Source organism: Monopterus albus, unplaced genomic scaffold, assembly GCF_001952655.1.
Source record: "Monopterus albus unplaced genomic scaffold, M_albus_1.0 scaffold13.1, whole genome shotgun sequence".
In the NCBI taxonomy this organism is placed as follows: domain Eukaryota; kingdom Metazoa; phylum Chordata; class Actinopteri; order Synbranchiformes; family Synbranchidae; genus Monopterus; species Monopterus albus.
This window is the reverse complement of record NW_018127893.1, coordinates 1,699,348-1,713,587: the sequence shown is the minus strand read 5'-3', so window position 1 is coordinate 1,713,587 and position 14,240 is coordinate 1,699,348. Positions and strand designations below refer to the sequence as shown.

The window sequence follows — 14,240 nt, the reverse complement described above, 5'->3', positions numbered from 1 at the left end:
AAACAATATAACCAAACATATGAAATGCTTATTTGGACTAAAAGTGCAAAATGCAAACTTACTTTCGCTAACAAGTTTTGTTATTTTAGAAAACCAATAATCAATACAACAACATAACCTTTGGGATTAATAAAGTGCAAACTTTCACCAGTCTCTACAAGTTCTGGCTATTCTAGCAAGAAACATTTAAAAATATAACAAAATATGAGGGATTTGCAAAGTACTTAAATAACTTTTTATAAAATAAATTATCACCTGGAAAAAAAAATTCCCTGAAGAAAAACTTTGTAAACAAGTTCAACATGGAACTTACTCCCTGGAGGCAGAAACTTTGCAGTATCCAGTCGTCTGTAATACAATGTGCCGTCAAACTCAAATATGACCGGACCAAATTTGGGTCTGTCGTGGTGGAGTAAAACGACACATTTTCCAACAGCTGTTTTTTGCGTGTAGTATTGTATAATTATAACGCGGGGAGGGCAACTTCTGAGAAGTACTTTCGGCTTGGTAGTTCATATCGGGGGTCAATTACTTTCAGCATATTAATGAATCCAGGCTTTTCGATTGTGTATATGGGCACAGTATCTTTAGCGATGTAACGCGTCACAGCATCAGGGCACAGTATCCATCGAGGCCCATGCTTGTCATAAGGTATATGGTGGGAAAATTAGGCTGCTATTGTTACCAGCTTTTTAGCCGGTGTTTTGTAGCTGCTGCTATCTTGTTTAGCATTAGCTCGCAGCGCCACACACGCCTCCCATTCAGCAATGTGGTTTTGTTTGAGGTGCTGGAATAAATTCGTCGTGTTGCTTCCTTTAGTTGCCACATACTTCTGGCATATTTTACAGCGGGGTTTAGCTTCTTCAAGGTCTGAACTTGCAAACCCGAACCATTTCCATACGACGGAAGAAACCGTGCCTCTCTTGGAAAAAAATTCTCCGGAGCACGCTGCCAAGTTGTAGTGTGAATCACAGGGGGGCGGGGGCGTTGCAGAACTACGGAAGGTCGCTGTGACAAACCAAAGTAAAATTGTGAAAATCGATATTTGTTTTTCAACATCGACATAAAACATAAATTCGAATTAATCGATAACATCGATTAATCGCGCAGCTCTATGCTGAAGTACAATTTTCCTCTCAGTAAAGTGAATGGGTGGTTTCTTTTTATATCTGTAAGTTATCATCAGGTATATCAGTGGGTGATAATGGGACATATGAATATTTCCACTGAGTGCTCAAAGATGGCTGTGATTATGATTGGAATGTCGATTAGACTGCCTCTCACTCTTAGACAAGAGGAAATTAGTCTGACACCCCATCAGTGGTGTGTCTGTCTGCACTGGAAAAACATTAGCTTTATTGTTATTTCAACAGACCTCAGTCATTCTGCCACGTTGCATAATGGGATAAAAATCCAGCTCAGTAATTCACAGTGTGGTCTATGGTTGTAAGAATAGACCAAGTCTTGGGTCATTTGGAAAAAGCAAAGAAATGCAAGTGGACAATTGTGTTGTTTTGTTTGTTTGTTACTTCGTAGGAACATTTAAGAAATATTAAGCTGAAATGTTAAGCCTTTTATTAATCTGAAAGTTTAATTAACATTTGCAAATCAGGACTCTATGTCCTCATGTAATTCAAAACATTTCTCCCCTCTCTGCCAAAAAGTTCCATGATTATACCTGACACTGTGCCTGAACGAAAGGAAGTTGAAGTTAAAATATCTACTATAAAGCTGTGTAATGGATACAATTTCTTTCTAGACAAACTATGCAGCGGTACAGCACAGTCATTACTTTTCCTCATATAAGCAACCATGAGTCACAGTTCTCCTCAGAGCACACCTCTCCACCAGTGACCAATACTGAACAAAAAGGCAGAAACGTTCCTCAAACAATGCTGGGGAATTTCAGGTAACGAAACAGGAAGATTCATTTCATGCACTATCGCAACTCCACACCAACCAAGCAGCAGATATACCTGAGGGCACAGCCATCAATCACACCTTTATGCAGGTAGGCGTTTACCCATCAGTCACACTAAGGTGAAGAACGGACACCGAGGACAATGGGAATGTTGCTAAATCTCCCCTGATGGGGTAGAAGGCCTAGATAAACGTTTGCACAGCACACTCTTATAATTAAACCTCTGTGGAGCTTCATTACCACAGGAATTCGCCTTCCTGATTGTGACCACCTTCACAAAAACGGACAACATCTGGTTTGTAAATGTCACTATCTGCTTTTGACAGTTCTCATAAAAATTATAGCAAAGTTGAGGGGAAAAAGGCAGTTTTATTTTTTTAACCATATGTCACTGGTGGTATGGTTGAGTCATTTCTTTCCAAAAGTCAAAGACTGGGCTTGAGGCATAAGCTGTGCGGGGATGGAGCTTATTAGAACAATCTGGACAGAGTCATTATGCAGGACATTTCACTTCATCAGCAGGATTCAAAAAAACAAAACAAAACAAAAAAAAAACAATTGAAGGAGAAACTGCAGAGCCATGAAATTTGGCTGTTTACACACAGCATCTCAGATATGGGTCAAACAAGCCCAAGCTGGAGGACACCAAGCTTTCATAAGCATACAGCACATATAAAATAGGTGAAGCATTGCAGGAGACTATCTTACAAGCAGTTTAGCTCGATTTAGATATAGCAGCAATATAAAAATGAAAGCTGGACAACAAACAGAAACATCTGCGTTGTCCAGTTGGTGCTTCAGAGCATGACGAGCCCACAGCTCAAGTGCATCCTGAAACAGGCAGATGTTCACTGCAGCCCCAGGCTACAGGAGATGTATAGGCCTGGCCATATGGAGGTAGATGGAGGGATTCTGCCTGTTTCCACAGGCCCACAAAGAGCCCATTCATCAGCATAGGGCAAGGAGTGGGGTGTAGATTGCCCCCTGCCCCACAAATGGACCACACAACAGAACGCTCCGTAGGGGAAATCCTGTGTCACTCTAGAGCAAAGATGTGAACATCTAAAAAGGGAGGGAGGAGATTTTAAGACTCAATTTGCCATCTTTCTTCGAGAGTACGCCTTCTAAGTGACAGATTTCAGATTGTATGCCTGTTGCAATTAGTAATCAAAGTATGCTTTATATTACTTGGCATACAGAAAAGACATTTAAGTGAACAGACAGCATTCCATCTTTGTGTGTCCCAGAGCTGCGAGTGCTCCGGACTACTCCCGCTCTCACCTGTCCTGCTAAGAGCTCCAGGCTCCTATCTCTTCCATCTGCAGCTGTCAGCAGGTCAGGGACGGGGGCGGTAAAAGGAGGGAAAACAGGGCCCTAGCTCAGCAAAGTGTCTCTTCCACTGACACCACCCCTTGATGTCACTGACTGCATCTTGGCCTGCTCCCTTCGCAAGAAAGATTTAACAAAAAAAAAACAAAACAAAAAAAAAAAAAAAGCAGCACTATTTACAGACAAAAGATGGATTCACCAGTTTCTGCCACAGGACTTTCACAGAGTCCATGCCTGAGTTCACACAGAGCACAGACGGCTTTGTGTCAAACCAAAACCTATTGTGACACACTGTCCTGTCTCTGCCCTGTGACCTACGATACCTGCAGCAGCACTGTCAAAAATGCTGAGGCCCAGGAGTATGACTGCTTACACAGGAAACTGTGATCTTAAAAAAAAATAAAGCATAGATTTGGTGTACTTTACAGAGCAGCAAAGTCAGCAGAGACACATTCCAGAAGTATTTTCTCCATTGTAGATTTGAATTTCTTTTAATAATAAGCTCAGTGTCTATTAAAAATTAAAACTACTATTAAAAATCTACATATTAAAACATCTTGTTTGTTTGCCCCTTGTAGAAAATGAATTAAACAAATGATAAGCTGTGGTCTTAAGGGGGCAGGCTAGCTGCTTCCCCTGCTTTGAGCTTTTATAGTAAGCTAAACTAATCACCTCATGGATGTAGATTTTTACCCAACTATTGATCTTTTCCTTTAAGTTTGTAAGTACACAGTCTTTTTGGCTGATTACTTCACCATAAGTATTTAAAGCCCATCCGATGTCTTGGAGGTATCTGTAAAAAAAAAAATGAACAGAGATTTTATCTCTGGAACCATGAACACCCGACTTTCCCACTTCACTACTGTATATCAACCAAGAGCATACAACCATGAGGTAGAGTCAACAAGCTTCTACTTAAAGACATCTGTCTATCCTGTCAACCTGTCCACCCCGGCATTGTTTGTGGCTGCATGCCCAGTGTCATATGCCAAAGGACATGGACCCACTGTCATTGTGCAAAAGGAATAAATAACAAACATCAAATGCCTCTGGTGACAGGGATACAAAATGTGCTGTGGGGGGATTTAAATTTAGATGCACGCAGGCAGTGGAAGAGCTCAACTGCATTGCATTGTCAGGGCAGGGGGGCCTAGTCAGCCCAGAATGGAATGGTCAGAAAACCTGACCAAGGTAGAGCGTGGCTACATCAGAAAGCTACAGCTGCTAATGATTCTGATGTTGATTAATATACAGATCTCAATGAATCGATTAATAATTTAACTCCCCCCGTCCCCCCCAAAGAAACCTATTACACTTTCCCACAGACCAACCAAGAGCCAAACACTTTACAATTACTGTAAGATAAACAAAATGAGAAAAGATCACTGTTGCTTGATAAATAAACTGCCGATTAATCAATTATCAAATTGTTGATTCATTTTCCATCAAGTGAAAAATCAATTAAAAAAACTAATCATCACCAGGCTAAGTCCATCAACAAGCAACCCCACAAATCAAGTAAATAGATGGGATGACTCCAGAGACAAATTACATTAAGAATCAGAGGACAGGTTAAAATTATTACAACTTATTTTAATCTAAGAACTCCAGCTATATTTAGTCAAAGCATTAGCATCAGAAAAAAGGAGACAATGGAATGGACTTCTCTAATTGTAGTTTGTTTTATATGCATTTTCCTTTTTTTCATAGTTCCCCTTTTCTTATTCACAGTTTATACAATTGTTCATTATGCCACAGTAGTAAATTGAAACAATGCTCAAGCTAGAGTATAGAGCCGCATATCCATCAACCCATCAGTAAGCCTAGCTGCCAACAAAAAGCCAAACAACATCAGTGGTGAAAATACTGATACTGTCTGAGAAAACAGCAGTCTCCAAGTGGTGCATAAATTCAGTGTGGCACCATCTCTGAAAAACAAAGCCAAGGTGACCTGAGCTGGGATATCTCCCCAAACTGCTTCATTGCAGAATCGTTTTAATTTTCTGTGTGCAGCCTTGCAACAGTGAGTTATGGGTTCGCCGACCTGATGACAAAGCACGGCCACCTCCTGACAGCACAGTCAATAAACACAAAGGCAAAAAGGTGCTCTCATCAGGTTACCACCATCACTGCACGACCAAGAACATGTCCCCTTCATTTACACACCGGTGCGTCATCCAGCCATGGCTTCTGCCCTGCCTAAAAATTCCTGAACTCAAAAACCATGAAATAGTCTAACTCCACAATTCAGCACTACACAGTTGCCAGTTTTTTTATGTTTTCAGCAACTATTTTCTGAACATGTTATACATGTTCAGAAAAAAAATCACTGATTTTACTTTACCCTGACTTTAAATGGCCAGGTTTTTAAATAAATGACAAGGTTAAATATTGGAAATGCATAGCGGAAAGGTTTTATCCAGTACTGATGTGAAGATGACACACCATCAAATCCTTAGTGTAACTATTACATTTGTGATAACTGATTAATTGTTCCAGTCATTTTAACAAAATAGTAGGTTTTGATAGTTTGATTAGGTTCACAACAGCAAACATTCACTTACATTTCTTTGTTTTAAATCATTGTGGCTCATTTTTAACTACACTTTTCAGTAACTTGTGTAGCTGTCTTGTGTTTTAAGCAAATTAGCACTAAGCCAGCGAGCTTAGAAAAGGTGTAACTGACCCACCAAACCAAACTGACCACAAAGTAGGTTTTGGGATCAGCCTAGAGATGGTTATGTTTAGGTATGAAAATGTGAAAATGGTTACAATAGGGTTGAATTTTTAATGTCTTACTATAAATATACAGTGCAACACTAGTGCAGATTAGATTTTACTTTTTTTTTTAACATCTCTGTGTAACTGTACTCCTTTAAAACTTCAGCACACACTGCAAACACACAAAGTTTACATTCATCAATCACTCTTCTCCCTGCTATCCTGGATTTTTCTGCGATTTACGAGCTGTCTACCACGATCATTAACAATTGTTAGCAGGTTTGACAGTTGACACAATCACCCAACAGTTCATTTATATGTGACGTGACACCACTGAGCTCACCAAACCGTTAGCTGTTAGCTAACAGCTCATAGAGCATCTCAGCCTTTTGTAGCCTAAGTTAACGTCCAGCCACAAAACTTGAACGAAAACATAAAATACGTGAACTTTGTTTTAAAATAAGACTTAACCGCGTGACTCCTGTGTTTGTTGTGTCGATGAGTGTCTATTTGCACCGTTTTGAAGCAAAAAAAAGACATGGTCGTGCTGTGGGAACTCTTGTTGACTGTGCTTTCTGAGGCTGTCAGATGTAAATACTCACAGCGTGTGACCGCAGACGTTCACCATCAGCTTCAGCGACGGGTTCCTGTATTTGGTTGTTTTGCACCTCGGACAGCCCTGGTCGTCCATTTATGCGTGTGCAACACGAAACAACAAGCCTGAGAAAAAATGTCAACAACTGGCATCCCCCCGACACTATCACTTTCCAGGCGGCGAATCCCTGTGTTGCACAGAATGTGGTCCGATGTGAAACAGCACTAAGAAGAATAGTTCCTATTTAATAGAGACTTCTACAGCAGGGGCAGACACACTGTGGTGCATGCACACCCAGAGATCCTCGAGGAGCCCCTGGGGATGACAGATTAAAGAATTTTTAAAAGATCAGTATGTTTAATTTAAGTAAGTAAGTATAAACTGGCTGTTTTGATTATAAGTTAACACCCATGTATTCAATGATCTAAGTCTGGACTGAAACACAATTAAAACCACAAATCTAAGAGATGTTGTTTCCCCAGAGTTTCAGACATCATATAGTTTGGTTGAATCTTTTAATTTCAGATCCAGTCTTTTCAAAGGCTACAGCTCAGAAATCAGAGATTCAGCTCACAATTAGTAAAACCCATGCCTATTTGTTACACTGATTTACTGACTACCTATATGGGAATGTCAGTTAAGGTTAAGGCTATAGACTTCACTGACTCACTTGATTTAAACTGTTTGCAAAAACAAACAAAAATTTTATTTATTACTTTTTGTAATGATTATGAATGTGTGAATATCATTCCACAACAAGTGAATGACATTTGTTGGTGGCTAGCTTTATTTCACAGATATTATATCCTCTTATATTATTACTAGAAGTGGCTGGCTATGACAGTCTTGGCAAAAGGTGAAAATAAAACTTCTAGTTATAGTATTTTTGGTGGATGAAGACAAATCTATCAGGCTGCACACACATGTGGAGATGTTGGTTTCTCTGGCCATTACTCTGCCTGCCCCTGTTTATGTATGGGATTTGATCTGACATTGCATAGTATCATGATATGCTGTATTGTGACTTAATCCAGTGTGTGAGTGGTTCCTACAGACATGTTGGCATTAATCACATCAAATTTTAATGACTATAAGCACCTTTAACTACGTATTATGAATCTGTACTGAATGTTTCCCACTTGTAAAATTATTTGCTTTTCAAAGGTAAACCTATAAGTTGAGATTTGACAGTGTGTTGTACTAATAATGGAAACTGGATATTATACAGTAAATAATAAATACAGAACTGAGATGTGAGTGTTGTATTTAAACATTTCCTTGCGTATATCCGACAAATCCAGTCTCGGTGTTTTTTTTTTTTTGTGTGTGTGTGTGTGTGTGTGTGCGTGTGTGTGTGTGTGTGTGTTTTGTGAGTTAATTTAAAGTTGTCAAAAGCATTTTAGATGAGTCAGGATACTTCAACGATTGTTCACCCCGTGGCTTCCCATACCTCGATAAGGAATTAAAATGCTCTGATGCTTTAATGTTTCTAGATAGGCCTAGCTACAATAAAGGCAGGTCCTAACAATACAGACAAGGATATCCCGTTCCCACGATCCCAAAAGCACTCACCTTGCACAGGTGAGCTACGGGAATCTGCAGGAAGTTATATGACTGACAGCTCAAAACCAAGCATTCTTGTCTGAATCCAGCTCGCTCCTCCCTCTTGGGGCCCTCGGCGGCCAATAGCGTGTCTCTCCTGCAGATAGACCCCAGTGTGTCTCCTTCCAGCCCCAGTCCCTGCAGAGTAAAAGTCACGTTGGAAAGAAAGGAGGATCGAGATATCTGCTTACAGCTGCTGTCAGATATCCGATCGCATTCGCATGGCGAGGAGGTAACCTGATCGAGCTGGGAGGAGTGACTTTACCAGGGAAGGCTTGAACAAAAAAATGTCTTCTTCTTCTGCCGGAGAAGTCACAACAGCGAATGACATCAAGAGGGAAAATGTAAAGGAGGTGGATAAGCGGGAGTGCATCAAGCTTGTGGCGCTGGACGCGGCGGAATTGTCCATGGAGCGCACGACTCCCAACACGGACGCGGTGCGCACGGAGCTTTTGGTGAGCGCCGCTTCCTCTCTGGCTTTCTCCCCGGAGCAAGTGGCCTGTGTCTGCGAGGCTTTGCAGCAAGGAGGCAATGTGGATCGGCTAGCCAGGTTCCTGTGGCACAGAGTGACCTGCTACGCGGCAATGAAAGCATCTTAAAAGCCCAAGCCCTCGTTGCTTTCCACCAGGCTCGGTATCAGGAGCTGTATAGTATTTTGGAGAACCACAGTTTCAGTCCGTCCAACCATACATTTCTGCAAGATCTGTGGTACAAAGCCCGGTACACCGAGGCAGAGAAGGCACGGGGGAGACCCCTAGGCGCAGTGGACAAGTACCGGATCCGGAGAAAGTACCCTCTCCCCAGGACTATCTGGGACGGCGAGGAGACTGTGTATTGTTTCAAGGAGAGATCTCGAAACGCGCTGAAGGATCTGTATAATCAGAACAGGTACCCATCTCCTGCCGAGAAAAGAAATCTCGCCAAGATTACAGGGCTCTCCTTGACCCAGGTCAGCAACTGGTTCAAAAACAGGAGACAGAGAGACAGAAACCCGTCCGAGGCACAATCAAAAAGGTGAGGCAACAAAAGGAACAACTGTCATATTTCAATCGCAAACGTCATATAAACCAAATTATTAAAACATTTCTCCGAGTGCACTGTGCGTAACGTGCGCCTTACATAGACAGACTAATTTTAACAAAGTAATTGAAGGCTTTTTTTTTCATGGAAAGGCACCAAGTTTATAGCCATTCACACTTAAGATAGTGTTTGACACTACTCTTTCATTACTTCCCGTTGGACTCACTTATAAGAATTGACAGTGGGAATCATTAACTATTTATAATTAAGAAACTAAAAAGTATGCGTAAAAGCGTTTGGAGCACGCTTTTAATGTTTTGAAATATGAAGCGGTTGCCACTGAGATCCGGTTTCAAGTGTGTTGGTGCTAAGGGGCATAGAAACCATAAGCAGCTAAATAGCGACTTACACAGTCCAGTGCTTTGACTGCCACACATGAGACGTGGACCAGTTTGGTGAAACAATTCAAGAGGTGACTTGAAAAGTTTCATTAATTTGCTTTTCTCGTTCATTTACGTGTGTATGTGCACGAACCAATTATATATACACACTAGCGTGTGCGCGTTTCTCTGGCCCAACACACAAACCATTTTCATTATCACTTTTTTACCCTCTCACACCAAAAAGGATGTGAACCTCCGTCAGCTCCTACGGTTCAGTCCATAATCCTCCACACAGACAGTCTGACTTTCATGTTTCCCTCTCTGTGAACAAAGCTAACGCACACCTGGTGGAGGTGACCTCTGCGTGTCTCTCTTTTTCACACACGCGCGCGCTCTAAAACTCGCGCGCACACGTGCACACAAAGCATCATGGACTGCCTGTAAAACTCGACTAAAATGATTCCGAAACAATGACTCGGTAAGTTTATAACCTGTGGATTTTTAACAAACTTAACGAAGGTGTGCCACAGACTATCCAGTGCTTTTCTTTATATCTTTTTTTGGAGTGGTGGGAGTGGGGGGGGGGTTAGATGTTTGAATGTGTGTTGGAGGCAGTTGGGGCTGGAGGGGATGCAGCTGTTTTAATCAGTCTTTAAAGAAAAGAAGTTACGAACCAAAATTCAACTACTACATCGACTGTGCTGTTGCTTCTTGAAAAGGGAAAAATAAGGGCTTAATTTTGTATTTTAAAACGATGGAAAATAACCATAAATGGTTTCAGCCATTTGTTCTGTTATGCCGCCAGCGCTGGCATTTTGTCACAGCAGAATTTATTGCGCCAAATGGTTGCATGGTTGTTGGCGCTGGCTGTTGTGAGTGCAGCTCTCCATGAGGTAAGAGAGGGCTACACATTCATAAACATAGCCTACTCTTCAACACTGCAGCAAATGAGGCTGTCTGTTCTGGGTTAAAGGAAAATAAATACACCATTATACTACTTTGTACTCTATAATCATAATAGTACTTTAGAGTGTGTCTTCTTTCTATGATGAAAGGGATGGAAAGTATTTCATATATCAGGAACATACCCATTTTGCAATCTTTTTCTAGTTTGGCTTAAAGTCACTTTATCACAATAATTTACCAGAAATAGACTGACTCCTTTTTCATTTGTTTTGTCATTTTTATGCCTTTTATTTCACCTTTCTGTCCTTTCACACAGTGAATCTGATGGAAACCACAGCACAGAGGATGAGTCTAGTAAAGGCCAGGAGGAGCTGTCACCCCGGCCCCTCTCCAACTCTTCAGATGGGGTGATCACCCATGGGGTTCAAACAGGGTCTCTGGACAGTGGAGTGGTCATCCAGCAGATTGGGGACATCAAGATGCCACCTGGATCCACCAGTGGCAGTCTCTACAATGGAAGCCTAGTGACCAGTAACACCTCCTCCACTGTGTTTCACAATGGTGGCTCATCTTACCTCCACACACCCGGAAACATCCTTTTTAACGGGTTCAATTTAGGCATCCAGCCACTGGCTTTCAGCCCTCTGAGACCTGCTGGAGGGGTATTGCTGGGGGGCTCCGGAATGGACATGCAGATGCAGACAGGGCAGGAGAAGGGACTGGGCAGTTCTGTGGAGGACTCGAGCCTGCAGTACAACTCCTACTCTGGCTGTGTGAATGGAGCCGATGTGAAGCTGGAGGGAGTCAACACCATGGCTGCCCAGAACGGGGGTTCATCTGTGCTGACGTTCAGCTCCTCATCAGGTCCGCTGCAGTTGGGTGGCTACAGTCTGGTTCAGGTATCAAGTGGAGTCTCTGACGGTGATGGTAGCTCATTACTCAACAATGATGTAGGCCTTCCTCCCCTGCAGCTCTCCTCTGCCTCAACAATCACACAACAAGGTGGGTACAGGAAATTAGTTGTTTAACATTATACACTTTTACAGCTGACAGACTTTTTACTTTTAATAATTATCATTTTGTATTGCAGAGGTAAAGATGAGTACAGTGAAACAATCAAATATATTTTTGATCTAATGATTAATCAAAAGGAGTGGGAGAAATGTTGTAATAATGGGGGAATGATGCCAAGATATTTAGAGGCATTCACTGTTCATTGTGTTAAATACAAAAATGATCTAGAAAAGGTATTGCAGCTATATCACTGCAGTGTTTAAGACCAAGGAAAAAATAGATCAACCACAGTACATAGATGATCTAAAAAAATAACAAAATATATATTATATCCTTATCACTCCCAGCTTGATGGCAAGTCCGTGCTGCCCTTTCCTCGCTGTGGTGGAAACAGATGCTAATACTAAATCCACCCAATATATATATATGATCTGCCATATTCCTAATTTGTCTGTGTTTGGGCTAGAGTCCAAAAGGCTGATACTACACGTACCACAGAACAGAAGAAAGAGGGAAGGGCCACACACACACACACACATCCATAGATGAGGTGGTCCTTTGAAAACCCCAGAGATGAATAGAAACAGGTTCTGAAGCCACCATCACTCATCATCATTGCACTCTTGATCTGCAGCGCAGGGAGGAGGGGAAATATGTTTCAGATAATCAGAGGCCATGAAATGCCCTAACAGGGAATAAGCCATTACAGCACTTACTTTGACAGAAAGCAGAGCACCTACACCATGATGGATAATAAGGAAAAACTGAAAATTGCAGCTTGCTGTTGAGTTCTGGCAGGACTTTGCATTCATTCTCTGGGGAACCATGGGGTCCAACTCAAAGTGCACAGTGTGTGAGATACACAGCTATTAAATGAAATGTATAATACAGTAAGGGCATATTGGGATCCAGCAGTGGGAATGGGATTTAGTGGAGGAAGAGATACTATATGTATTGATCTATTGTTGTATCACCACAGGTAGCATGCCTCTGAACAATGTAGCAGTGAGCTCCTCCAGTGACGACTCATTCCAGCAGCAGGACAAGCTGAACATGACGTCTCTGCACCACAACACAGTCCTCTACAGCATGAGCAACTCTGGCCAGCCGTGCATCAAGAAGGAACCTCTGGAAGGAGGTGTCTACTCCTCATATCACCATGGGCTCCACCTGGACCCCAGCGGTCAGCTCAGCTACACCACCCCCGACTCAGAAGAAGTTCCCTCCAGCCAAGCTCCCACCTCAACCACTGAAGCCACAGCTGTCAGCTCATCCAGCCCTGAGCCGGAGGTCTACACCACCCTCACTGTCAGCACGCCCCTGATGGCTCAAACAGACCCGAGCAGCCACCAGCTTCAGCCCACAGAGTACCTCAGAAGCCCTGAGGTCCAGGGACACCTTTTAGGCCCCGGCATGAACAGGGACTACATGAACCTTTCAGAAAACAAGGTGGAGGGCTCTGGCTCAGGAGGCATGAATGAGATGGTGCAGGCAATATGTGGAGAGATGGAGGGGAAGGAGCTAGCCAAACTACAGACAGTGCAGATGGATGAGGACATGGCTGACCTTTAACCTTCCTCACATAAGTACTCATGTCTGTCCAAGCAGTGACGTGGTGAATCTTATGTTTGTGTGTGCGTGTGTGTGTTTTTTTTTAATCATTTATTTCCTTTAAATGTTAAATTATTTGTGTTCATTTGACTTTTACAGTGCACTCAATTCAGAAAGAAGCCCTGCAGGTGTTACAATCAGTTTATCATAAAAACAGAACACGTGATGTTTTAAAAGTCCAATTTGTAAGACGAAACATTATGGCTGTTACATGCTAACAGCTACTGTATGTGTTTGAGCCACGTTTAAATGTGCATTTTTATAGACAACACCTGCTACTTCCTGTTGAGTGGATTTGATCTGCTGAAGCAGGTGCTGTAATTCTTGGAGTCACATGACCGGGATGTTCCTCCAAACTAAATGTGTCATCTCGGTCAAACCAAAAAGGTCATTCAGGAGGAGGGGGGGGAGAAAGAGAGGGTCTCTGTGAAAATGATCAGTAAAACAGCAACAGCTTTACTGAAGGACTGCACAGACATACAGAAAATCATAGTTGTTTTTTTTTTTTGACACAGAATGTTGCAGATTTAGGGAAAAGTGTCCTTCGGTAAGCACCTTAAATTCTCTGAATGCCCTTCAGGTCACTGCAAAATCCTACCTTTTTGGTTTATATCATACCAAATAAACTAGGAGCGTTGACTATGGTACTAGAATTAAGACGAACATGCCTTTCTGGTCTATTTTGGCATTTGCACTACTACAACGACATTACAATGTCTATGTTTTAAACAGCCTTCATGTTGGAGGCACAAAATGCACCACACCACACAAAATGCATATCACTTCAGCAGGGATTTGAAGCCTCATCATCAACCTGTCAGACCAAGATATGAAAGACGAGCTAAAGGTCGCACTATCATTTCACCTACTGTCCATTATCTGTTGTTTCTAATGCCACAACTCGTATGTTAACTAGGTGTGGTGATGCTATACTATATTGTTTTTCATTTTGATGTCTCTCCAAATGTCAGTAAGCGTGAATGATTATTTTTTGTAAAAGCAGATTCAAACATCTACAGTGTGTATGCTTTTGAAATATAAAAGGAACAAAGGGACAGAAGTTAGAAGTGAATAACAGGACAGATCTGTTTTTAAAACAGAGAGGGGTTGGGGTAATTTCTCTGTGCATGGCGTAATA

General features: G+C 41.9%; 2 protein-coding genes across 2 annotated transcripts in view; one reads left to right on the top strand and one right to left on the bottom strand.

Moving 5' to 3' along the window:
* mnat1 (MNAT1 component of CDK activating kinase) overlaps nucleotides 1-6,840 on the bottom strand; it is a 30,660-nt gene extending 23,820 nt beyond the window's left edge. The window contains exon 1 of the mRNA XM_020590884.1: nucleotides 6,574-6,840. Coding sequence (XP_020446540.1) covers nucleotides 6,574-6,662 — 89 coding nt within the window. The 5' untranslated portion in view covers nucleotides 6,663-6,840. The remainder of the gene's footprint in view (nucleotides 1-6,573) is intronic.
* Nucleotides 6,841-8,132: 1,292 nt separating this feature from the next.
* six4a (SIX homeobox 4a) lies at nucleotides 8,133-14,019 on the top strand. The gene is given in 4 exon segments (XM_020590882.1): nucleotides 8,133-8,723; nucleotides 8,726-9,182; nucleotides 10,794-11,479; nucleotides 12,471-14,019. Coding segments are annotated over 4 exon segments (2,004 nt in total). The 5' UTR covers nucleotides 8,133-8,455; the 3' UTR covers nucleotides 13,064-14,019.
* Nucleotides 14,020-14,240: the final 221 nt, after the last annotated feature.